This window comes from Alligator sinensis, unplaced genomic scaffold (assembly GCF_000455745.1).
Source record: "Alligator sinensis unplaced genomic scaffold, ASM45574v1 scaffold61_1, whole genome shotgun sequence".
In the NCBI taxonomy this organism is placed as follows: domain Eukaryota; kingdom Metazoa; phylum Chordata; order Crocodylia; family Alligatoridae; genus Alligator; species Alligator sinensis.
Window position 1 is genome coordinate 2,085,560 of NW_005841986.1, and position 26,781 is coordinate 2,112,340.

At 46.5% G+C, this 26,781-nt stretch overlaps 1 protein-coding gene across 1 annotated transcript in view; it reads right to left on the reverse strand.

Moving 5' to 3' along the window:
* The window catches only part of COL17A1 (collagen type XVII alpha 1 chain), a 58,017-nt gene that overhangs the window by 6,337 nt on the left and 24,899 nt on the right, over positions 1–26,781 (reverse strand). The window contains 35 exon segments of the mRNA XM_006021297.2: positions 819–971; positions 1,223–1,336; positions 2,022–2,120; positions 2,296–2,409; positions 4,191–4,271; positions 5,039–5,176; positions 5,744–5,860; positions 6,724–6,774; positions 7,143–7,199; positions 7,370–7,408; positions 7,496–7,522; positions 8,324–8,374; positions 8,525–8,587; positions 9,466–9,507; positions 9,619–9,681; positions 11,356–11,427; positions 12,087–12,122; positions 12,981–13,061; positions 13,301–13,336; positions 13,863–13,898; positions 15,949–15,975; positions 16,308–16,379; positions 16,973–17,008; positions 17,339–17,401; positions 17,847–17,882; positions 18,683–18,718; positions 19,172–19,225; positions 19,378–19,413; positions 20,165–20,227; positions 20,650–20,754; positions 20,943–20,996; positions 22,086–22,112; positions 22,945–22,971; positions 23,324–23,353; positions 24,590–24,778. Coding sequence (XP_006021359.2) covers positions 819–971; positions 1,223–1,336; positions 2,022–2,120; positions 2,296–2,409; positions 4,191–4,271; positions 5,039–5,176; positions 5,744–5,860; positions 6,724–6,774; positions 7,143–7,199; positions 7,370–7,408; positions 7,496–7,522; positions 8,324–8,374; positions 8,525–8,587; positions 9,466–9,507; positions 9,619–9,681; positions 11,356–11,427; positions 12,087–12,122; positions 12,981–13,061; positions 13,301–13,336; positions 13,863–13,898; positions 15,949–15,975; positions 16,308–16,379; positions 16,973–17,008; positions 17,339–17,401; positions 17,847–17,882; positions 18,683–18,718; positions 19,172–19,225; positions 19,378–19,413; positions 20,165–20,227; positions 20,650–20,754; positions 20,943–20,996; positions 22,086–22,112; positions 22,945–22,971; positions 23,324–23,353; positions 24,590–24,778 — 2,325 coding nt within the window.

Consider the following 26,781-nt stretch of genomic DNA (forward strand, 5'->3'; position numbering starts at 1 on the left):
TGTCTATGCAGGGGGTCGGACTCGATGATCTATTGAGGTCCCTTCTGACCCTAGCATCTATGAATCACCTGAGCTCTCTGTCCGCTGGGCACTGCCCCAGCACTCACCCAGGCACAGGACAGAGGCAAGAAGCATTAGCTTTGCCATCTGCTGATGGGGAACCAAAGCACAGAGCCCAAGACCCTGGGACCTTGGGTGACCAGCTCCAGAAACCCACCCAGTCAGTTTAAGAGGTGCTGAGCACCCAGACCGCTCTTGGAGCCCAGGGAGGCAGAAAGTGCTCAGGACCTCAGCATGATCCAGCCTTTCCAGCCCTGGATACGGGCTTCCCAAGATGGCAGCTCCTCAAATTAGAGGCAAAAAGTGATGTGCCAGGGCTGGGGATGCTGCTTTCCCAATTCTTTAGCTGTATACCCCAGCTGTCAGGAAGGTGCTCATTAGACAGCATGCCTCCTCCACAAAGAAGGGGATTGGAGAAGCCTCACTATGAGTCCCCCTTTCAGTACAACTGCAGGAAACCCTGTCATCTCTCCAGAGTTTGCACCCCAGGATCCCAATGTGCTGCACTTGCCCTGCAGCCTCATGCATGCGAGGCCTGCAGGGTGAAATGCACCCCAGGGAAGGAGGCTGCTGCAAGATTCCCCATTTAAACCCTGCTTCAACCATAGAAGGGTGGTAAATGGAGCCTCGTCTTTGCAGCAAATGCCACCCAGAGTGAATCCTGGACAGGAAGTCCTGGTTGAGTCTTGCCCACCATGGGCAGCAGGAAGCAGAGTGGATGGGTGGGGGGATTACATTGACAGATACAGGCTCCTTACTGGTTATGAATTTGATCAGCTCACTCCTGAATTCATCATTCTGAGCAACACTAGCATAGGAAACGATGTCAGTCCCAGAGAAAGTCGGGGGACCCGGGGGTCCTGGAGGTCCTGGTGGTCCCGGGAGTCCAGAATTGGAGGTGTATCCTATGCCTTGAAGAGGTGGAAAGGGGAGACAGCACATTTATCAGTGAGAGAGGACACGGAAATGACACGGGTTTGGGAAAGTTCAGAGATTTGCAGCCCAGCTCGCCCACCCTTTGCACCAAACAAACACAGAGATGTTCGAGCTGCTCCAGAACTTGATCCTATTCATGTGAAATCTCCCTGCTGCCTCTGGGGTGAATGTCACTCCTCCTGCTGGCCCTTTTCCCAGCCACCAGCCAGAAGTGAGAGCTCCTTACTTTGTAGGTAGCTGACGACTTCCTCGAGCGAGCTGCCCGAGCGGCCTGCGGGCCCTTGAAGTCCTGGAGGGCCTGGGGGGCCTGGAGGTCCAACGATGCCATTAAACTTGGAGTCTGAAAGTGCAACAGAAGAGCAGGAGTTAGCTGACGGTTCTTGGCCCTGCAACCAAAGCTCCTCTCCCCTGATGTTCAGGTCTCTGCAAACAGCAGCTGCTCAGGAAGTTTCTTGCTCTGTGTCAGGTTCAACACAGGTATGAAGAATCTACGAACAAGGACTTGGAGGGGCCAGTCTTCTGCATGAGGATCTTGCTGGGACTCTGAACAGCCGCAGTCTATGCGGTGGATACCAATGCAAGACAGAGGACAGAGGCCTGGGGCATCTGAGGCTCCTTTATATCACACATAGTCCATCATTTTACAGGAAACTGAAGATGATCTCTCAAGTTTCTCAGCTCTCCCTGACTTGCCGTTCTGCACAGCAGCAGACAGAGTAGTCAGCGGCAGAGCAGCCCAGAGGAGGGAACCCGGGGTCTGTGAAACCCTTGACTGGTGTCTGAGGGATGGGAAGCTCATGCCATGCATTCATTGCAGCAGCAGCCAATGATCAGAGCAGAACAGATCAGAGGCTTACAAAGGCTTCATCCTGATGACAGCTGGGACAGTGCTATGCAGATGATGGTTAGGGAAGAGAAGCTTTCGTACAGCCTAGACAAGGTTGCATTACCCTCACATACTGGGAATAGGACTATTAGGATGACTGAGCCTGCAGGTCCCAGTGGAGACCTTGGGAGAGGCTTACCTCGGAGCCAAGCCGCAATCTCATCATAAGAGGTGCCAGACAATCCTGGGGGCCCTGGTGGGCCTGGTGGTCCAGGAAGCCCAATGCTGATCCCAGAGTCTAGGGAAGCAGAACCATTTAGCAATGATGAGAACCAGTGTTCAGAGCTATGGGGGCTATTCAGAAAGCCTCTACAGCTACATGACACATGGAGTCGACTGGCTAATTCATGGAGTCGACTGGCTGTCAGCTCTCTGGTCAGGCCATGTGGGAGCAGAGAGAAGCACACGCTTACTTGTCAAGTAGCTGATAACCCGCCTGGCCAAATCATCATAGTCCAGGGACACTGCCAAGCTGTTTTCTCCTGAGGAACCCTGAAGTCCAATTAGATACTGGCGAACTTCTTTTTCTGCAAAGAAAAGGAAAAGGCATCTTCTAAGTCCCTCTGCTGCTGGTGCCTTCTAAAGGATGCAGAAGAGCTGCCTACTGGGTCATCACAGCCTGCTGGCAGTGCCTCCATACACACAGGTTGGGATGTTAATAAAGGAGGAGGGACACCTCGCAGAGCCTGAACCCCGAGGAGGAGGAGGTATGGCCTGCAGCATGCCCTGGGGCACACCCTAGCCACCTTCTCCCAACCCTGGTGAAGCTGCTCCAGGGTTGTTACAAGCGGCCACTCTCTTGAAGTCCAGGGACTAAGGTTGGCGAACGGCTGGGCACCCTGGACTGTTTTCACTGATGTGTTCCCAAGTTTGGAGCATATCTGTGGGGCATGTATAAGGCCATCTCAATGGGAGCACACTGGCCCCATGGTGTAGACATGGCCCTTTTTGCTAGCATAGCACTCTGCTCTGCAGGCAGGCTGACCTATTTCTTCAGGACCCTAATAGGTTCCTTTGTAAATAACTAGCTGAGGCTGCATAGACTTTTCTCTTGGCTCAGTGGCATGGCTGTGTCTGATGCCAGAGGTTAGGAATGCCTCCTTTGAGTGAGTCCAGATTCTCAGGAATCTTCTGGGTATCTATCGCCAGAACCCTGCAGACTTGGGGAAGTTGGCACATCAAAATGGGTGGGGAAAGGAGAGAAGGAAACAGGAGTCCCCTGGTAGCCAATTAGCAAAGCCAAAATTTAGAGCATCCCTGCAATGGTCTACTGATCAAACACCTGGTTTTTGGCACCCATTGACACCTCCTGCTCATCCTTCCATGTAGAGCTACCTCCCAGATGATAAAAACGGTGTGTGTGGGCAGGCCGACAGCTCCTGGATGGGGTGGAGCACACAGGACTCCTGGGGACTGGGAATTGGGAACCCTTCTATGAGGAGATGGAAGCAGAGAGAGCCCATGGTCTGGGGTGAAAGGAGACATGGGAGGGATGTGAGCTGCACAGAGATGTGTTGACATAGAGGGAAAATGGGGACCCTGGTATGAGAGGACATGAGAAAAGGGGTGCTCTGAGCCCCTGGCAAGGGGGGAGCGGAGAATTACAGGGAGTCCCCAAAATAAAGGAGTGATGGCAGGGTGCATACAGGGTAGGAGGATGTGCAGAGCCCCTGGGGTGTGGAGAGAGCTCAGCCTGCAGGGTGCGTGCACCCCTCCTCGCTCTTTAGCAGCCTGAGTTCACTTCCTCTGCCACTCAGTTCTTGCCAGAAATGCTCAGCCCAGCACCTGCTCCTGCTCCTGCTCCTCATATGGCTGTTCCAGCTGGGATGACTCAAGGACGGAGAGGCCAAGTGATTCTTTCCCAGGACTCGGCTGCTCAGCCAGAAGCAGAGCGTGCTGCCATTGCCAGCTGTCACTGAGATTTGAACCAACTGTGCAGCCCTGCCCTGGGGTCCCCTTCGATCCTTATGGAGGATGCAAGGAGAGCTTATACATGCAGCAGGCAAAACTCTGCAGTTTTGCTTGGGGGCTTTATAGATAAAGAAGCCCCAAGACAGGAGCTTCTGGAAGGGGTTTAAACCAGATTCAGGGCGTGAGTCAAGCTCTAAATGTTTGGGCTTAAAAGGAAATCATCCATAGGGGCAGACTGCCTGGGAGCACCGCCATCCTCTGAGGCAGCTGGTGTCAGTGACCCTTGCAAACAGGATAACATCAGTCTGATGCCAGTGGCTTGGTGCCTCAGCTTTCTCGAGACAGAACCAAGTGGGAATGAAAAGGGCCCCGTCCTGTTACCGTGTAGAGCACTTACTCTGCAGCATGGCCAGGAGATCTTCATAAGAAAAGGAAGCTTTGAATAAGGTGGACAAAGCAGTGGACTCGTAGCTGTAACCTGGAGAATAGAAAGGTTTAATGCCACACAGGCTCAACTGGGAGTCAAAGGCCAGCAAGCATACAGGAAACTGGTTCATGCGCCTGGCTGCAGCAAAGTAAACCCAGGGGCACTGCTTTAAAGGATTGTAGTGGGAAAGGCTTTGTACACAGCCTGCTCCGTGGGTAAATATTGTCCCCATGAGGTCAGCAAAGGAACAGCCTTCAGTGTGGAAAACCTAGGCCTCAGCATCTATGACATGGGCAAGCTTCTGTATGAGGGGCTAAGGAACAGGGGCTCCTGTCTCTCTGCAAACCTCTAGCTCACTGGAGCAAACAGGCACAGACGTTCTGCCTCCAGTGAGCAGAAGGCAGTGTTGTTGCTCACATGCTGAGCAGGGAAGTTGCCAGCCCATAGATTACAGTGCTGAATTAACTCCCATTTGGCTCCCTGGAAGCTCAGGGGAGTGAGTGGGCGGTGTTCAAGGTGAGGCTACTGTAAGGAAGCAACAATGGCTGCTAATGCCAACCAGAGACATGACAGAGAGTACTTGATTCCGCTGCCTTTGCTCCTAATGAGTAACCCCCTACTTCTTGCAAAGCTTCACAAAGTGATGACACTGCAGGACAATTTATAATCATGCTGAAGACCAGTCTTCTTCCAGCACTGGGCTCATCAGGGATTACAGTTTGCTCCTGGTCACACTGGGTTTCAAAAGGGTACTGCACAGATTCAGCCAAGAACAGATTTAGACATGGAGCCCAGGTATGCAGGAATGTGGCCCTTACTTTGTATGTAGGCCATGACCCGCTGGGCCAGCTCTGCATAGTCCAAGGTGTCTCCACTACCAGTGATGATCATTCCCGGTTGTCCTGGGGGTCCCGGTGGGCCCTGAGGTCCAATCAGATAATGCCTCATGCTGTCACCTAATGAGGAAGAAAGGACACAGCCAAGTCATGGAAGTGAGAACGTGACCTGAGGAGAGATGCCATGGGACACGCCTCAGGAAAGCTTGCTGGGGTGGATGTTGCATGACTCAGGCATCCTGTACTATCTGAGGACTATCACACAACACGTGCTTACCCTCACCCCTGGGACTCACCCTGCCCATGAGATACAATGCCGCCAGCCAGCATGGGAGGCCTTTGGCAGGATCCTTGGGAAACAAGCTCCACAGGAGCTTCACTCGTGGATAAAGCTCAGGCCAGTAACGTAACAACTGCGGGGTTGGGGGAGCGTAGGGGCTGCCTATAAGATGTTACCCTGCATGGAAGGATTCTCAGAGGCTCAGGAATGGAAGTGGGATCCCACCCGGAAAGGATGGGAGAGGGGAGTCGGAGCCCCAGCGGACCTGGGTCCTGTTTAGTCTGCCTTGCCTACCCATACTGGAGACGTGAATAATTTCAGCCCTGTGACAGCACAGGGACCGCAGGGGTGGGAGACCTGGGAGTGGCAAAAGTATCTGGCCCGTGACAAAGCTGGTTTGTACTCACTCTGCAGGTACTCGGCGACATACTGTTGAACCTCTTGCGCTGAGCCTCCAACAGGGCCTGGGGGACCTGGTGGGCCCGGAGGACCAGGAAGACCTTGACCTTGTCTTGAATATTCATCTAAAGAAATAACAAAGGCCAGAGGCTATTAGCAGCCAGTGACACACCAGGGACCACTAAGGACTGTCCTGGATCCCTCCTTCCAGGGTTTAGGCAGTCAGACTACGACCATAGATGGCTGGGATGGGTGAGAAGGAACCCTCATAAACCTCCTAACCAGGCTGACACGGACCTGGCCTCCAGGTCATAGTTTTCCACCTAATGCAGCTGGAGGGAGTGTCTGCTGCTACATGCGATGCTGAAAATCTATTTTAGGTGCTTTTGTGGTCCCCATTAGAATAGCACTGGGGCACTTGACAATCCTTAAGGCATTTATCTTACTGGAGTGGGTAGGACAGTGCTTTTATTCCTAGTTCACAGATGTGGAACTGCAGCACAGAGACATAAAGCATTTGTCCATCCGGGGGAGAGACACTGAGGCTAATTAATCAAAACAAACAAAAATAGATGAGTTGAACTCTGTTAAACTTCTGTGTAGATACTCGTATTCAGCATTAAAACAGCCTTCTATTGGTTTAACATAATTCACCTTAGAAGTAAATTAAGGTCACTTTAGTTCTGAATGACAGTGCTCACAATAGGGTTTAATCCACTTTAAAAAGTTAATTCAGATTGTTTTCCCATGTAACACATCCCTAAATGACTTTTGGTGCAGAAAATGTCAACTTGTAATTCTGCAATGGTGCATTTTGCAGGGGATTTTCAAATCTCCCTAAGGGATACAGAGGACAAGCACTACTGGCTTTCAGTGTGGTCAGCACAGCCAAATCCTCTGGAACTTTTGGAAAGTGCCTCGTCCGTGTCAGCATTTCTAGATACAATGGATCAGCTACAGTCCAATCCCTACATTGCCTCTCCCTTACCTACATAACCCAGTCCAGGGATGCCCGGAGCTCCTGGGATACCAGCGTCACCTAGAAACAAAAGAGATATCATTGTAGCATGGATGAGACTTTGGATCATGCCAGTGCCACCAGACAAAGCCTCCCAGTCCTCACGTTGATTCAGTCCCAACTGTGGTGCCTGATGGTGGAGGCTGGAGTGGAAGGAGAAAACCTACCAGTTTTCTCCAATCCCTGTGATGAGGACAGTGCACTCACTAGGCCACTGGTGTAGTGAAAGCCAGAAGGAGACTGGGCTATGGCTCCCCCCTGCACCAGCCCACGAGCACCGGGAGGAGCCAACCGCCCAGCCCACCAGTCTCTGTGAGAGTCTTGATGGTGCACACCTGCAGGTTTATGCCTTGCAGAGGGGGAAAAAGGACAGTTTGCTTTTCACCAACCTTTGTCTCCTTTGGGTCCAGGTGGGCCCGGAGGTCCCTGCATACCAATATCCACACCTGCCCAACGAGAACATCAGGAAGAAGAGTCAGAACCGTGCAAGCAGGGACAGCTCGGGGGGATCCTGACCTCACTGGCATTAAGTCCAGTGGAGCCAGAATTTCCCCTCCAGTTTTCAGCTGAATGACAAGAGCAATGGGAACAGAGAAGGGAAGTGTGTGCGACAGACCTGAAGAGTATCCTGGAAGGCCAGGCTGACCTGGTTCACCTAGAGGAAACACACACAGAGAGGACCAGTTACACATGCCTGTGGCTGCAAGACAGTGCAGACAAGCTACTGTGGAATCTTATTTACCTGTGAATCCACGTGGTCCTCGTTCACCTGCAAACAGGAGAGCACATACAGATCATTAGTACTGTCTCACTGGAACTGCTTCTCCCCCCGGCCGTTGTCAAGCATGCAATATAACATTGAGGCATCTGGTTCCCAGGGCTGAAATGGGTATTTTAGTCCAGCCCAAGGAGCACATTCCCTCCCCTCCTGAAAATCTAAGCAGCTGCTGTCTTGCTGAACGACTGTTTATATATAACAGATCTGCATCTAACCGCCAGGCCTCCGCTGAGTCTGAGAGCTCCATGCAGGATAGCAAAGTGACAGGAAGATGTCACTACCCCTCACAATGTCAGCAACAGAAACCCAAGGTGTGGAACGACTAACGTTAAAGCAGAAGAGAAATAGATCTGACCAAAACAGCAAGCCTTCCCAAATAGCAACCGGCACCCATTCTGAAAGCCACAGTTTGGAAGTGGACCTTCTTCTGGATACTCTGAATTGATGCTCTTTTCTAAACATCCCTCACTATCATACTTTAAACCTGGGTCTAAATGTTGTGTGTGTCCTGGATCAAGAACTGGAGTCTAATAGCTACTGTGGATTCAGGAGGAAATCCAGTTTATTATGATTATTGATTTGTTCTGCAAGAGTGCCTAGGAACCATGCTCAAAGACCAGGACCCATTGCACTGGGTGCAGCACAAACACCAGTCAGAAAGATGGTCTGTACCTCACATTGCTCCCTCACTGCTTTTCAGCCCATGGGCTTGTTTCTGAAGCATTTCTCTGGCAGCTCAGAGAGATCACCCTCAATGAGAGCCCCAATCCCTGATGGGGGGGAGACACTCACCCTGTTCTCCCTTTGGTCCTGGTGGGCCAGGTGGGCCTGAGAAGAATGTTTCTGTAATTAAAACAAAAAGGTTGTTTAATAGATGCTGAGACATTACCCCCACTGACAACCTCCTACCACCACGGTTGCAGTGGGCTCATGTGAACCGTGGAGGAACAATTTCTCGAATGATCCAGCATATGATCTGGCTTGGGAACCTACCTGATGTGGGCACAAAAGACCCTGGTTCTCCTGGTGGGCCCCGTGGGCCGGGAAGTCCTTCTCCTACAGGAGAGAAACATTAACAGACCTTAGAGGGGAGTCAGGACCAATCAACAGAGCAAAGTGCAGGGTCACTGGATTTCCAAATAGGGCCTGAATTTACTATGTCCTCAATACACATCTACCCCTGTTAGTTACCATCTCTCATGATATTTGTCATTATAGGGATGTAGAATAAAAAGCCCAGGTGGCCTCAGTGCATTCCAGAGGACTTTTTAGTTCTTGCAGAGTGGGGCTTCCCTCCTCAAGTGGAGATGTTTCAGTCTGCTACTAACTGGACCCACTCTGCTAATTGGCCAGGGCTGAAGAAAGGGTTGTCTACCAAGTAATGTAGTGCTGCACATCACACCTCCCTTCTTCCCTGCTCTGGCTAAAAGGATTCACCACTATCCCACTGAAAGAGAATAAGGAGACATTCTCACTAATGAGCAGGGAGCACAGAGGAGCCAGGGACAGACAATGCGGGGCCATTAAGGAAGACAGGACAAAATTTGCTGCGGTTGCTTCTAGTTGGGACTGAAGGGGAGCTAGAGCCCTTTTAAAGTAAAAACATGACTTTTCTGGCTAGTGTACCCTTGCCATGCCTGGCTCTCTACCTCAGCTACCGTTAGGCCCCAGGTGTCAGCGCCACACAGCAGCACAGGGTGTAGGGTATGTTCACCAGACAGCTCCTCTCCTGCTGCAATGAAACTCCACTTATAGTGAAGTACATCAGTGGGAGCACATGTGGTGAAACCCTTGCTCCAATGAAACCAGCATCAAAACTCCTGCTGATTTAATATGGGTCAAGATGTCACCCCTGGGTTGAGTTACCCACCAAATTGGATACATGATAAATGGACTGAAAAATCCTTCCACTCTCCAGGGAAATGAGCTCTTACCTGGAGGACCGCGAGGTCCAGCTGGTCCCTGAATAGAAGCACCTGGCAAATGAAACAATCAGAGCATGAAACATTTATACAGAAAATGCATAATCTGGAAATTGCTTATTCTGGCTGTCTGCTCTGTATGAGACACACTAAGATAATACCTACCTGGGGGGCCAGGAGGGCCTGGAGGACCGGGAAGCCCAAATCGTTCTCCTGCACTTGTCAATACTGTAAAAAGGAGACAGAAACAAATATATATTGATATATATATATATATATATAGAGAGAGAGAGAGAGAGAGATTGATGGATAATATTATACTATATTATATATATAGAGATATATATAAACAAATATCTATCTATATATAGAGATAAATATATATATAGATATATATATATTGCTGTGGAAATACTGTTGTTATGGTGCTAATGGAGGCTTTGAGGCCTAGGGGTGGCTTCAGGTAGGATCCACATGGATCAAAGGACACAAACAAGATTCGGAGAGGACAAGGTTGGGACAGGCCTGGCTGGTGTCCTGTGGGGAGAACGTGGCACAGAGGCCAGTGCAGGTGGGCTGGAGTAGACAAGATTGTCAGGCGGGAAACAGTCTTTGGCAAAAGTGGGGAAATCTGGGAGGAGCCAATGTTGTTGGGGTCATGGGAGACATTTCCAGGAAAGAAAGGATTTTTTCAGGGGGGGTGAATTTTTTAATAAGATGATCAGGAAGCCACTCTCTGATGAAACTAGGCCTTGCAGAGTCTTGATTAGAGCAGGACCTCAGCCTCAAAGCTGACACACAAATCCAAAGCCAGGAGTATTCAGATATCCAGGCCTGTCCCTCAGCCCATGCTAAAGAGCTAGAACTTGGCACCTGCTCTGTTTCAGACACAAATTCCTCCAGATGTAGTATTTACACAGGGGAAATTTGGTCAGGACCACATGTCGTTTCAATCCGTCTCTGGTCAGGGTTGTAGATATAATTACAAAATCTTGTCAGAGTAGAGAAGAACAATCCAGTAACTTATAAATGGGTGCAGTGGATGTTTTGTATTACAGAAAGCAAGGTGACTTTTTTTTCCCCAAGGCATACTGTCAAATTGGTCCTTCCTTGTTCTGCCATTTCTGCCTTGAAAGACATTTATTTTTCTCCTGTATTGCCTTCTAATAACTTGGAGGTGCTGGCTCTCTTCCCTCCACCAAAATTACATGGCATTTTAAGGGGGTTACTTCTTTTTCAGGTGATTTAGCAGCACTGTTGTTATTAGTACAGAGTGACCATGCTTTAAACAGGCAGTGATGCCACCTAATTGACAGCTCAGTGGACGAGGACAGAAGAGACCTGCGTTCTATTCCCAGCTTTCATACTGGGTGAATTGAGTAAGTCAGTTTCCCCTTCTGTGATAATGGAAGTGGCCTCCGTTATAAAGTGCTTTGAGATCTTCTGATTAAAAGTGAGGTATAAAACAGATAGGTGACATCATCATTATGCAGATTCTGTGATCCTCAACTAACTCATATGCACACTTGTCCTATAACAGGTGTGTCAGATGTATGGTCTATGGCTGGATCCAGCCCACAGGGCTTCTAGAGGGGCTGAGAATTTGGGGAAGGGTCTGCCCCCAAAATTTGGGCTACAGAGCCCCTTTGGGGAATGATGTTGGCAGCGGGGCAAGCAACAGCTGCACTAACCCCTGTGGTGGCTGCTGCTGCTGCTCCCTCCACTGCCACCCTGCCCAGATCCAGCCTGGGTGCCCGGTGAGTCTGACACCTCTGCTCTACATCATTCTGAGATAAGACATCTTAAGCTGAAGGAGACGCTCCACTGGTTGTCAGTGAGATTTGCAACACGTCTTATCTCCTCAAGCTTCAAACACAGGACTGAAAAAGCAGCTCTTCTTACCTTGAGATGCAACTTCTGCTTTGATAGTTTCCACAAAGGCTTCACTTGTGATCCCTGCCTCACCACGTGGACCTGTGTTGGGAACAGAGAGAGAGTGGGTTATTTAGCTGATAAAAGGTGGGCAGTGTCCTATTAGAGGCCTGTAGGCCTGTTGGCTAGTGAGCCAAGCTTTAAATTCCCATCTGAGATGGAATCAGGTTTTATCTTCTATTATGAATCATAAATAGACTGGGTCACACAAGCTCAGTCCTTGATGTATATTTGTCCAAATCTGGACATTACTGTACAGTTTCCCACTGTCTTCAATCTCAGTTCAAGGTCTGTCTCTGTTTCCCACCTTATTGTACCACAAGACCTCTAAATCAAGACCAAGTTTCATGTAACAGAAAACCAGCTTTGACTGTCAGGTGTGACTACACCTATTCCCTACCTAAAATAATAACTGCAGTATCTACAGCTATAGCTTTCACATGGAATGGCTGTTCCTCAGCCCCTTTATTCTAGAGAGGGAAAATGAAAAAATGGGAATTCCTTCACAAAAAAAAATCAATTAGAGCTGAGCATACAGCAAAATGAGATGAACTGAAGAGATATGCACACAAATAGAAAGAAACTAGGCAAGAGGTAAAGATACAAGGAGAGAAGATGAGAGATCTTTTTGAAAAGGAGGATGCTAGTGAATTCAGTTCATAGAGAGGTAGACAGAGGGCTAAGCAGGCTGTACACCATACCTTGCTGTCCAGGGAGACCAGCTGGTCCAGCAGGACCTGGTTTCAAAGGGAAAACAACAAGCGGTAGCATTAGATTTCTCTGGCTGTATTTTACAGTGGCAGGCGAGAATCAATAGCTCTTTTAAAGAGCTGAGAACATCAAATACTATATTTTCTGCACAAGTAAATTAAACCATGATGGGATGCAAATTAGTCAACATTTTATACATTACTAGAGGTCCAAGAGAAACAGTTTCCAACCCGTCACCTGGCAAATAAAGAGCATATCCTGTTAAAAAGGGAAGCAGCCACACTAGTACTGAGGACAATAAAAAGACCATAGGCTTGATTCTTCTCTCACTTCCCCTGGTGTAGTTCACGATTAATGTCACTGAAGCCAAAGAGGTAAAGATCTGGGGCAAGGATGTGACATGAGAATCTGCTGGTGGGAGGCATCTATATTGGGAATGAAGGTTAGGAAGAATTTGGGTCTGGGGCTGAGTTGGTGTGAAGCTGGGGTTTGGATTTGAAAGCTGCCAAGGTTGACATTTCTCTTGTCTTAAGATCAACTCCACCCCCAGTCAGAACAGGAGCATAACTCTCCCCTCCTGTTTTGGGCTTCTAAACAAAGCTGTGGGGATCGAATCAGGTACTCTCACTCTCCTGAAATGGAAAGAGGTTTACCTAATGCTCAAAGAAGCAGCAAGTTCCTATTCTGTTTTGTGCTCCTTTTTGCACAGAGGTAAATGTGAATGGGTCAGAATTTTACATCGAACTACTTACATTTTTTGCATGTTAAGGACTAGGTCTTCCCCAGTATTTCAAACCACCTCAAGCACAGTTCATGATAAATAATGATGAGCAAAGATGCAGGTTGCATGTAGGAACTGTAATGAAGGAACTGGGTTTTCTTACCTGGGGCACCTGGTGGGCCTTGGGGTCCAGCTGGGCCTGGAGGCCCTGCGGGGCCAGGAAGGGCAATAGTTGAGGAATCCCCTGAAATACAAACACAGACAGTTTGTAACAGAAGAGGAGTGAATGTGCACAGCATTCTATTTGTAATGGATATTTTTACTAGCTGCATGGTAGGTATGCTCACAAGAGACTTCCAAGATAAAAGCACATGGAGACCTGGCACAGTACCCGGAAACATGAATTTAGGAGGAATAATACAAGCTGAAGAAAAACATCAAAAATTGGCACTGCCTGCCATCACGTCACAGTACAGTACGTACCTCCATTGATAATTCTGCCTGGAGCTCCAGGTTCACCTAGGAAAGAGAGAGAAAAGAAAAGCTTATTTCTTCAGGGGAACAATTAATAGATCAATAAAACAGTTTTAATATGCTTTTAAAGACTTTGGTTTCTATCTTCATTTCCCTTGATCCCTTGTTAGAATAATTATATGCACAGGAGGCCATCTGGGGAAGAAAGTCAGAAAGAGAGAACTCAGCTATCCCAGTAATATTCTCTAATCAGCTTTTGAAATGAGACAGAATAGTCAGTCAGCCCAATACTGATCATATAGATATGTGCATAAGTAGCACTGAAGTCACCAGGGCTTGTGCTCTTGTATCTCAGAGCAGAGTTGGGTCTAATAAGCACATTTCAGAGGGGGCTTTGCAGTGAGAAGAGCCTGGGTTTTTACTTGCCCAGGAAGACTTTTGTTATAGTTCTTTTGTTTCTTTTTGGAAACCACTAGGTGACAGTGTTGATCCAGGTACTGTTCATCAGAGAAGAAAATAGTCACCAATGAGAAGTGCAGAATAAGGGAATCTGATTTGAATCCTGACCTACCTTTAATTCCTGGTTGACCTGGGTTGCCTGGAAGGCCTGGTAGGAATCATAGAAACAATTCAAAATTATTAGTGTGGGGATTTTTTTCAACCAGCTGCTTCAGTGAATTTTAACTATGGGTTAGTGGGCAAAATTTCCCATTTGAGTCACTAGATCCAAATGTTTATTTTCCTGTAACTGATATTTAAAAAAATTAAATAAAGTCCTTCTGTTGATTGCAGTTCCTTTGCTTTTCCAGAACAGGGTTGCCAACTATCAGTAAATTTACAGAATGGCAGTAAAAAAAATCAGGCTAAAAATAGCTTGTCAGTAAAGTCCAAAAAACCCCTTTAGCCATCAGTAGAAATATAAGCAGCTGCTGCTTTACTGAAACTTTGACAGAGAACAGCAGCACTACCTGGTATCTGAGCAGGTGCACAGCACTCTGAAGGGAGCACTGTCTCATAGATTCATTCATAGATTCATAGATGTCTCAGCCATGTGTAGCTCAGCAGCATCCCAGGCTGCCTGTAAAACTGCTGGGTAGCAGGTAGGTTTCTTTGGGACTGCATGCTGGGGCAGGGGGAAATGGGGCTACCAGGGGTTGACTGGGGAGACAGCATGGTTCAGAGTGCAGTCAGGGACATCAAGGTGTAGGGATGAGTAGAGGACCTCTGGTGGGGGGCAGGGAGCAACACTGTAAAACTATCGCTGCAATCAAGCAGGGTTGCCAACCCAAGAAAAAAAACTTTTTACTTACAATCAAGCTCTTTTATTTTTTATTAAGGTTGGTGTTAAACCCCTAAATTTGAACCCACCCCTTCTAACTGGGGCTTGGCAGAAGAGCTGCATTATGTAAGACATATATCAGTAAAAATGTGTCAGCAAAAAGTTTGGCAGTCAGTAAAGTTTGCAGATTGTGAGTGAAAAAAGAGCCCTGGGTTGGTAACCCTATCCCTAATACCAACGTGAGAAAGTCATAGAGTATCATGTTGCTGCTGGAAAACCCTACATTACTACTAATGAGTAAAAGGAGAGGTCAGTTATGCACAAGGAGCTGGAACACATTCTCTGTAACAAGCGGTAGGATTTCTGGAAGCCCACTGGGACTTGTTGTTGTGCTCAGGTGTCAGGTACAATGACTATCTCAAAACTCACTTGAGATTCAGATACCTGTGTGTTACAACACTGCAAATCCTATTCTGACTTAACGAAGGGGAAGATTCCAGGGATTTTTTGAACTGTATCCATTAAAAATATATTGTCTATCATTCTCAATGCATAGCCTTTATTTACTTAGCACAGATAAACTCAATTGTTTTCCAAATCTTTTTCCCCTTCAGCAAATCAAGTGAGTCCTTAGCCTACCATAGTTTGCTTTACTTACTGGGCCACATTACCTCCTTGATACCACCTAGACTTATCATTATAACAGTTATTTTCTAAAACAGAGTAAGTGGGCTAAGTGCAGGTTAAACTGTCTTTGCTGAAAGCCCTGGAGTTTAATGTTCTTTGTTTATTCATAGGACATCTATTTTATTGGCACCCCTTGGCTGGAAATACCAACAGTGGGGCCAGGCAGAGACATTTGGAGGGTGGTTTGTTGATATAGACACAAAGTTGCAAGGAATTAGGCTCAAATAATAAATATATTTTGCAAAGGGTACTGGACAGGCATGACATGGCAAACAGTTTCAGTCTGTAAACACCTCAGATGGATTAGGATTATAACCTTTGGCAGAAGATACTCCAGCCCTGTGAGATATCCTTCATTTGCTCCATGTTTGGAGGCTGGGAGTGCTAACAGGCTGCTGAGGAGGTTAAAAAAGTTGTGGCCCTCATGAAGGTAACAAACATTTAAAAGGTGGCTTTCTGGTTCAACTAATGAAGTATCTACATTAAAATGAAAAATGAGATCAACTGAACGGTCCTAACTTCATCAGAGAAACTCTGTAATGTATGGATAAGTGTTACCAGCTTGATGGGTCCACTCCATTTAGTATCTCAGACACATATGAGGAAAATCTTCTTACAAATCTGAGGCCAAGAGGAAGGTCAAGGCACTACAGCATGTTAATGAAAGTCTGCCAATGGCAAAATAACTTACCTGGAGGTCCTGGAGGTCCTGTGAGACCTGGGAAAATAAAGGCAAACATTTTAAAGGATTTGGAAAATTTTCTGTGTGTGGAAAACAATCATTCTGCTTAAAATTTTGGGCGAGGTCCTCAGCTGGTGTGAATCAACACAGCATGGCTGAGGTCAGCTGAACACTGGTTTAAATCAGGTTCAGGTCTGTGTATGTGGTTCAGGGCCCTGTGTCCAAATGTCTTTGCATGATGTAATGATGCCTTAGCATGAACAGCTGGCACAGGTCTCTGAAGAACTGCCCAGCAGGCAATCTCCAGACAACTTGCTGACAATGAACAGCTGTGCTCCTTACCTAACAGAAGGTATTTTTTCCCTTACCTGGCTGTCCTGAATCTCCAGGGGGTCCAGGTGGGCCTCGTATTCCTGGCAATCCCATGAGACCTTGTTCACCTAGAGACAGTTACCGATACAGCACAGAAACATTTCAGCTTCGAGAAGTGCAGTAACCATTTACATTATAAACATCATGAGTATGAACTGAACCACATTTTCAAGCATAGGTGCCAAACACAAAGGGGCAGGTCTACAGACATACTGGGCAAGAATTTTCATTCTTCCATACCCAATTTGAGCATCCCGATTTGGAGAAAAGCCTCCAAGTTTGATGACGTCCAGGAGGTGGTTTAAGGTTTATCTATTTGTTTAGGCTCTTGCCTGAAATATGGAGGTAGGGAGGGTCTCTAAGAAGAACGTGCCTGAACTCATGTTCACCCAAGGTGCATTTGGCAGTTCCCTGTTGCCTACTCTCGAGTGTCTTGGTCACACCTGGCCCACCCAGGTGAAGTCATACCAATGGAGAACTGGGAGACAGACTTAGTAATGTCTGATGGCACATTGTTGCCCTGTTATTCTGAGAGGCTAGGGTTCAAGGTCATGAAACAAACCTCAATCTTCCTCTCAAACTGCCTGCAAGTCAAGATGTAGCTGACCTTTTGTGTCTGAGGAGGTGTAATGGGGAGGAAAATGAAAAAACAGTAGCCTACCTCTTGGGCCTTGGAGTCCATCAGGACCAGCTGGACCTAAAAAGAGATAAGAATACATGAGGAATTCCTGAAAGAGCGCCATAATATTCCCAACTCTTTACTAAACAGACTACTACTGTCCACCAGACTGTGACTTTCTTTTGTATTGTAGGTGAATAGGTCCTTGGCTGGACTCACTGAGGGTTCAGAAAATTATAAAGAAGCACTTTCATGAATGTAGTAAAGATCTGGCTACATATTCAGTACAATTCCACTCCACTGTCATTTCCTAGCCAGTCTTTCCTGAAATGGACTCTATATGAATGGAACAACATCAACTCCCATATGCGATCTTCAGAAATATTGCAGCACTTCTTTGTTATTTACCTACTGAACCTTTAGCTCCTGGTTCTCCTGCAAGACCAGGCAATCCTCTGGCTCCTTGTTCACCTGTAAGCAAATTAAATTAAGATGAATAAAAAATAATAATGAGATGGCACTTAATGAGTCTCAGCAAGATTTTTTCATCTGCAAGCTAAAGGCAGCAACAACAGGATGTTCAGGATATCAAGAGGCTGCTTATGGGTATTAGGAAGGATTTTTTTTGTAATATGCACAAATGAGCTGAGTGCTCTGCGTGAACCTCTCTGAAACAATCAGTAAGACTCACTACCAAGTATATACTAGAATTGTATGAATCTCTAATGCAATTCAGTTTGGCAAAACTTCTGAGCAAAAATAAGGCCAGGAATGACACTATCATCTCTTTTAAAGATGGATTGAGTTCAGTGGTCACCTCATACTTTCAAATGCACTTTTTACCAATTGCTTATTTTGTTTCCATATTTTACATGCTAATTTCAAGATTTTGGAAAAGAAGTGTTTCTAGACTCACCTGTCAGACCACGAGGACCTTTTTCACCTTGATCACCTAAAACAAATACAAGGGACAAAGGATGTTATATAATTGTTTCATTGTAAAATGTTACCGTCAAAGTAAAGAGAACATGTGCACAAAGCATCAAAAAAGAGGCCACTCTGGCATTATAGAATAATAGAAAATGAACATTGGAAGGGACCTCAGGAGGTCACATCTAGTCCAACCCCCTGCTCAAAGCAGGACCAGCCCCAACTACATCATCCCAGCCAAGACTTTGTCTAGCCAAGTCTTAAAAACTTCCAAGGATGGAGCTTCCACTACCTCTCTGGGTGACCTGTTCCAGTGCTTTACTACCCTCTTTGTGAAATAATTTTTCCCCTAATATCTAACCTCAACTTCCCTTGCTGCAATTTGAGATCATTGCTCCTTGTCCTGTCATTTGCTGTCACTGAGAACAGTCCAGCTCCATTCAGGGTTTGAATTACGGGGAAGCTTGGGGGAGGGCTGAGCCCCCACATAAGAGACAAGCACTCCCCCATAAGAAACAAGAGCTCCCCCCCCCACCATCCCAGCTCACACTTCAGGTGGCAGCAGCAGCTCCTTCCAGCTTCTGGCTGCCACCACTGCAGACCCCCACCCCAGAGTTGGAATGTAATTTGAACCGTGGCTCCATCCTTTCTGGATCCCCCTTCAGGGAGTTGAAGGCTGCTATTAAATCCCCTCTCAGTCTTCTCTTCTCTAGACTAACTAAGCCCAGTCCCTTCAGCATTTAGGGGGATCCAAAGAAATACGCAGAAAGGATCTTAAAGAAAAGGAAGTATTGACAAAGGTAATTTAATTGACTGACATACCTTTGGGTCCAGGTGGTCCTGCAGCTCCTTTGTCACCTAAAAGATATACAAGACTAGCTTTAAATGTTTCTGCTGAACAAAGGAAAACATCTCTGTCCTTCATTCCTTTTTAGAGACAATTTTGTGCACTTCAGATCAGGATAGGATGGTGCAGAGGCTCTGATATGTGAGACACTGTGATCTTCTCTCATTCAATGCGGCAGCATTCAGCCATCCATTGAGATCTCCTTTGCTGTTTCATCTGATCTAAACTGTCATCCACTACTCTATAGCACATGCAGGGCATCCACCCCCACCCCCAAGTGTATTCTTCCTCCTATTCTCTTTTTCTATTATCCTTGGCCCAGCTCAGCCCCAGCATCAGAACAGTTCACAGATATGGCTCCACTGCTTAGTCAGGTGTGCTGTTCTGGGCAGTGATGGAAACACAATATATGTTACTGGCTCCATGACTTCTCAATGTAGCTGAATGTGGAATCTGTGTCTTACCTTTAGGACCTGGGAGACCTGCTTCACCTCTAAATCCCTGGAGGCCTGGAGGACCTGCAAGTGAAACGGGATTGGGGGTTTCAGTCTGCTTCATTACTGAGCATATATTAATGAAAAGGAAATGTCTGACATGCAGGGTGGTCTCAATCTACCTGTACATTTCCCATATTTTATGAGATACTATAAAAGAAGAATGAAGCGCTCACCTGGAGGACCATGTGGGCCTGGAGAACCTGTCATACCTGTAAATAAAAAGAATGAGATGAGATATTAAAGTCGCCTTATAATGGGAAAAAGCAAATCTCTTTGGATCTGCCAACAGGTGATCACCTGGCAACTGCTGTTCATGAGTCACTTACAAGGTACAACTCCCATGAAAGTCTAGAATTGCACTGATATGGCAGCCAGAGTCTTGTCCCATTGTTGCCAAAGGTTCAAAGGCAAGGAAAACCCCTCTGGATTCTTAACCTTGAAGGTGACTAGACTACACACTTAGACTGCATACTTTCTCAAATAAACTTGTCAGTTCTAAGCCTGATCATTCATTTACTCCTTGCAATCAAGCACAACTAAAAACACCAGGGCCACTTTTTTTCAATCCATCCTTCCACAGATCCTGCTCAGTCTTCCAGGACTACTTCCTTATGAAACTCTAGCTCTGAAACATTATACTGGTTTAAAAAGGGAAAGACAATTCTCCTGAGCATGGCAGCTGGGGAAGGCTTACTGCTCCTGAGCTGGTCCACTGTGACTATTTCATGTGTCTGTTCCTATCCCACAGTAAATGAAGCTATACTGGGGCAACTTACATGGGAATGAAACATCAGCTAAATTACTATGGCTTGGCTTCCATTTGCTAAAGGATGGAATAGACATGTAAACCAGTTACAATGGAATAGTTTCCAGTTGTAAGTTCCCTCCACCTTTTCAATCAGTATAACTGTTTCATTGGTCCATACTCTGTTGACATTTTCCATCCATCCTTATATTTACCTTTGGGACCAACAGAACCTGGGGCACCAGGTGGCCCTGGAAGTCCTGGCTCACCAACAGAACCTGGAGAGTAAAGAACAAGATCATGAATACCTACTGTGGATCATGGCTCTGACTTCATCCTCTACTCAATGCCATTATTAATTAGCAACCAGTCAGTAAGAAAGAACCTGAAACAATTCCATTGTAATGCAGTAGAGTTTGATATCCCTCAAATCTTAAATCTTGAATTAGATCAAAAGAAATAAGGTAACCAATATTCAAAATACTTTTGATTCTATGAAAAAAGCTTACTGTTTGGTCCACTGAAGATCTAGGACAAACCAAGGCCTTTTAGCCCAGTTCCATCTAAGCAGATAAAACAAAGCCTGGATCTGAACTACCGGAACCAACCCTTGATTACTGAATTGTTTTTTGCTAAAGAGAATTAAAAGACTCTTTTCTTGGGAGGGGAAAGGAGGACTCCAGACAACTTGATCTCCTACCTCTGTCTCCTTTCTCGCCAAATCCAGGTGGTCCAGGTTCCCCACGAGGCCCTGGAAGCCCTTCTCGCCCTCTTTGCCCCATGGGTCCTTCCATGCCAGGTTCACCTACAGAAAACAAATGGCTTGTCTTATAATTTTTCTATATCCTTCACCCCATGTAAGAAGACAATTGTCTCCCAGGAGGTCTAGCGTTCCCAAATACAGCTTGAGGACTCATGCAGTATGAGCCTCCCACTGTGGTTCAGCGATGATAAACTCAAAGTTATCTGGAAAGACAGGTCAGTGCTACTTACCCACACTGCCTTTCTGTCCCTTCGGCCCTTCTGGTCCTGGATGTCCAATAAGACCTGGAATTAACATAAACATAATACAGCACATTAAACTGCATGGACCATTGATGGACTGTTGGTGTTATGAAAGTAAAGGGCTAAGAAACTGAAGACCAAACAGTTAGATTGTAGAGCTAAAAAATATGTTACTTGGTAAGTGGGGCTCTCTTTTGAAGTATCTGGAAAGAAATAGCATCTGGACTACTGTCTGAGCCCTCAAGGTCTGGAATAGCCTGCCATCAGAGCTGGTTCAAGCACCTACACTGAACACCTTCAAGAAAAAATTGGATGCTTTTCTTGCTGGGATCCTATAACCCCAGCTGACTTCCTGCCTTCAGGCGTGGGGCTGGACTCGATGATCTTCCGAGGTCCCTTCCAGCCCTAATGTCTATGAAATCTATGAAAAACTATGAAATGTACACTAAGACATAGTAGCTGCATCCTTACAAGCGGCAGACTGCACAGTTGTTACTGTGCAGTCATTTAGTACTTGCATAACAAATTACTAAATGACTGCGCAGAAACCGGCATTATTGCACAGTAGTGTCACGTCATGATTAGTGACGTGGATATTGTCCAGAATCTATTTCTAAATATTCAGCACAAAAGGGTCTGAAATCTACACACCACACAAGTGAAAACGACACATTTATTTGACACAGTGGCAGTGTTTACTATGTGGAACCTCTGCTTGTGTGCACACAATTTTGTGTGCGTGCATTGTCACTGAACAGTCAAGACAGAATTTTCACAAGCAAAATTTTCACAAGCAAAATTGCCTTGGCTGCTTATACAGGCATCCTGACCTTTCATATGTGTACGCCAATGCCAGCGATCCAAAAACACACTTGCAAGTGTGTGTTCAGAAAAGGGTCAGCTAGTCTGAAGCTGCACTGAAAATCTGCCACTGCACTGCAGGGCAGTGGTTCTGTTGGTTTGTCAGTGCCCAGTCACTAATCAGGTACTTATGAGGAGTATAAGCCGTCTACAATCACACAAGAACTGAACCCAGGCTCCTTGGAGTACTAGCCTGTAATGTCATAGCATGTGCTGGTTAGCTGAAGCCCTGCACAGCCCAGATTCAGTGACATGTTCAAATTTACCTACCTGGCATACCAGGAAGTCCTTGGTCTCCTGTTACAACAAAGAAATAGACAATCAGTGGGAACATGTCTCTATCCTCATGTTCCCCTCTACGCCCCTTACTAGTTAGACTCTACCCATAAGAATAGGGCTGTCTAACCCTTGCAGCAATTGGCTGCTGATAAATCAACCTCCCCTCAACACTCCTTAGTAGCACACTGATTCCATTGGATAATGTACAATTTCTATGATGGTTTTCAAACAGGTGAGTATATTTCTGAAAGCAAAGAAATATTTTCCCCTCTACAATAATCTCTAAAGGGTTTTCATCATGGAGTTATATTTGAAAAGTAAAGACAGCCTCATGCTTAAAACATAGACCCACATAGATTTTAATGTGTTAGCCACCACTTCATCAGCCTCTCTATGCCAATCTCTTCTTTGGAGACAAAAGGCCATTTCCAGCTTCCAAATCTATATATCAATGTTCAGTCCTTGGTTCTTGGCATCCAGCTGGCTGGACTGAACACTATATTGACTTCATGGCATACTATAATATATTTGATTACTGAAATTCTTCCTTCACACCACAGGTGATAATGACCCTTTTCCTTTTTGACTATTCAATCTCCCATTAATCAAGCTTTTTTTATTCTGTTTTTAATCATGGTGTCTGCTTCTTCCCTCAGACCTGATGAAGAATGCCTTGTGTTTGAAATCTTGTCTAACTTTATCCCAACCACACAGTTGGTCCGATAAAAGATATCACCCATAAAGGTGATATCTTACCTCTCCTAATCTATAGTCTCCTTGCATCTCCAAAGCTATTGTCTCTGCTGCATATTGTCAACATGCCTGAGGAGAACATGTCATTCAGACTCACCTTTGGGACCTGGCATTCCCCTATCACCTAAGAAAAACAGAAACAGAAGTATGAGAGACTTGTAAAGTATTCCCAGCCATGGCTCATCCTGGAAGAACTCTTGCTCCCTTGTTACACTCTAAGCTCCCAGTGAAACCAGTGGGAGAGCTGGGTGTGCATGGTACTTCACATCTGCATAATACAGAACCTGGCCTTCCAACAGTAAATCTATTTCCGGAAAAGCCCTTTTCAATTTCTTTTCCTACGGGGATGCAGGAAGCAATCTCCCCTCCTACCAGTGGACACCCCTGGCATTTTAAAACATCTGTCCTGGATTCTTCATTATACTTATGGAGAAAAAAGCGGAGGACACAGGAAGAAAGATGCAACATTCCTATACCTTTTGGGCCAGGTTCCCCTCTCCAGAAGCCTATAACAGAAAATAAAACAGTTGTTAGGTTTCACAACACAAACAAATTCCCTTTGTCACACTCTCTCTCTCTCATGAAGCAATGCAGTTTCAGACTTGATTTTGAAACTGGGGGCAGCACCGTCTAATAGGCAGAGCATGATTTTGGAATTATGTTCTTCTCAGGCAAATTCCTAATTCTATGGTTTCCTTTGACAGTCTGCAGGAGTCACTTACATTTGGAAGAGGAAGGAGAATTCAGGCCCCTGAGTTCAAACCCAGTTCTTGATGCTAGCTTTTTTCATGACCTTGGCCACATAGCTAAATCTTGCTCTTTTCAACTTAAAAGTGGGGGGAAATAATATTGACCTCAACACAGGGGAATAGGCAGTTATTATTTATGCAGTGCTTTCAAAATGTAAAGTTCTATCAGTGCTGTAAGCTTGATTCATAATTACATGGGACAATTTCTTTTACCACCACCTTGAAATCATCCTCTTTTTCTACAGTAGATTGAATGCCTCTATTATAGGCCTCATTCTGGGACCTGTACTTGCTTGCAGTACACTCCGCCACAATAGAGTATCATAACGTGAGTATACTGTGCTGCATTTTGAAGGTTTCAGTCAGTTCAAGCTAAGATGACATGCTTCCTGGCTTTGTCTGGATTATAAAGACTATACTACATATTTCCATTTGATTAGAGGCAGTTACTGGGGCACATTTTCAAAAATGGTCTCCTAAGTTGCTCCAGTAGCACTCACATGCTCTGACTGTTGCATGGGCAGTGCAAGCTGTATGTAGAAACAGAGTGTGTGAATGAAAATATTTCCCGAACTATTTAGGTAGCCAGTTTTGAAATTATGAAACAAAAGAATGATACTGCTTAAGAGTTTCCATTTGTCAGTGCAACCTGACTTGAGAGATAATGGTGGGACTGAATGAAGAAAAGACAATACAGGCTGATCAAATGTAAACTGGAGTCTTTCCACCAAAGCCAATGTAGTTACAAATTTGCAATGGTGAACATGAGATCAGAACCCAGCTCTTCCCCAGTAATATACACAGAAGAATGAGCTCCATGTCTACTGTCAAATGCAGATACATCGGAAACTATAATCTTCTATATTCCTTGCTTTCTAAGTGTGATCTGAAGCCTTGCAGCAGTCTGGACAGTGGATATAGGAGAACCACCTCATTTCTAGGCAAACCCTCTCATAGTACCTGATTCTTGTTATGGACACTTGCCCTTCTTACCATTTTTCTTTTCTTCATCCAGTCTACCCTTCACAGCCATCCAGATGTAATCATTAAGACCATGTTGAGATTCAGCAGCGCTTGTACCTAGCCCCTGCCTGTACTGCAAAATAGCATTTTCTGTCATGTAACTCAATTTGCTTTCTTCCAGGGCTGCCACACGAGCTTTCAGCTTCCTCACTTCTTCCGCTGAAAGGTAAAAGTAACACATGATACCAAGATGTGGGGGGATGTGGGCACAATAGAAGGGAGCAACAGGCTACAGTCGGACCTTGCCAGGTTACAAGGATGGGCGGAAGCGAACAGGATGGGGTTCAACACAGACAAGTGCAAGGTGATGCACCTGGGGAGGAACAACCGGCACCATACCTACAGGCTGGGGAACTCCCCTCTTGTCAGCACGGAGGTGGAAAAGGATCTTGGAGTCATTATTGACTCCAAGATGAACGTGGCTTGGCAGTGTGGGGAGGCGGCTAGGAAGGCCAACTGTACCTTGTCGTGCATCCACAGATGCATTTCAAGCAGGACCAAGGAGGTGATCCTCCCCCTCTATGCGGCACTGGTCAGGCCGCAGCTGGAGTACTGCGTCCAGTTCTGGGAGCCGCACTTTAAGAGGGATGTGGACAGCATCGAGAGGGTCCAGAGGAGGGCCACTCGCATGATCAAGGGACAGCAGGGCAGGTCCTACGAGGAAAGGTTACGGGACCTGAACCTGTTCAGCCTCCAGAAGAGAAGGCTGAGGGGGGATCTTGTGGCCTGCTATAAACTAGTCAGGGGGGATCAACAGGCACTGGGGGAGTCCCTGTTCCCCCGAGCGCCGCCAGGAGTGACCAGGAATAACGGTCACAAGCTGGCAGAGGGAAGGTTTAAGTTGGACATCAGGAGGCGCTACTTCACGGTCAGGGCGGCCAGGGTCTGGAACCAGCTTCCAAGTGAGGTGGTGCAGGCTCCCACCCTGGGGGTTTTTAAGAGGAGGTTAGATGACTATCTTGCTGGGGTCGTTTGACCCCCAGTACTCTTTCCTGCCATGGCAGGGGGTCGGACTAGATGATCTGCCCAGGTCCCTTCCGACCCTAGAAACTATGAAACGATGAAACTATGAAACATTAAAGAGGAGGTATAGCAGCAGATTCATATTTGAAATATCTATAACTGTAGGGGAGCACTCTGTGTATTTGACTTTCCCACAGGGATTCCCACTGTACTGAAAGGACATCTGTACAACCTGCCATCCTCTAAGAAGAATGACCCTCTACTAAGATCACAGGAATCAGACCTATGTTTCTTGCCACTGATTTCCTTTGACTTGAGTAGTCACTTCCCCTTTAGAGTTATGTCTTCATTGAGAACACAAGGCGCAGACAGAACTGACAATTTGCACCCAATCTGGTCCCTGAAAGCACTCTATAGCCATGACCTAACACAAGTGCACAGCTGCAGAGTGCTTTAAAAGGGCCCAGTCCCACAACAATCTGAATGTGAGGGTTCAGATGAAGGTGCTCCAAAGTGGAGCAACTTGTGCCTGCGCATGACAGGAGCAGGGCTGAGCTGACACAGCCCAGCACTGCTCCCAGAGCTGTTTTCAGAATGGGGGTGGGGGGGAAGGAAGTGGGGGAGGCTCATTCTGGGGGTTGCCCAGTCAGCACTGGAGGGCAGGACAGGTGGATTGGAGACTCCTTGCCCTGACACTGAGGTGGGGGACTCCAATCCACCCTCCCCCCACACTCCAGCGCAGGCTGGGGAAACCCCAGAATGGACCTTCCTCCTCTGCCTTCTCCCCCTCCCATCCTGAGACAGCACTGGGAGCTAGGAGTAGGGGGTGGAGCCAGGGGAAGAGGTTGTAGAGATGCAGTCTCTCTCCCTGGATCAACTCCAAATTGGAGCTCAATCCTCAACCCTCCCAACCCAACAGCTAACGTCTGTTGGGTCGGGAAGATAGGATCGGTCTAACTCATGGCACTTTCTGTGAAGCACCATGAGTTAGACTGGGAGCCTGCACTTCTGTCTGCACTTAAAGATGTGTTCTTAACTCAAGTTAACATGAGGTACAGTTCTAATGCAGGCAAGGCAGTCTGTAGTTTTCCCAAAAGTTAGTCAGGCAATGTAAAATCTAGGTTCTCCTACAGTCTTAAACTTGGCTAACTGAGGGGAGGGTGTGGTCACTAGTTTACCTAAATTGGATATGGGGGGTG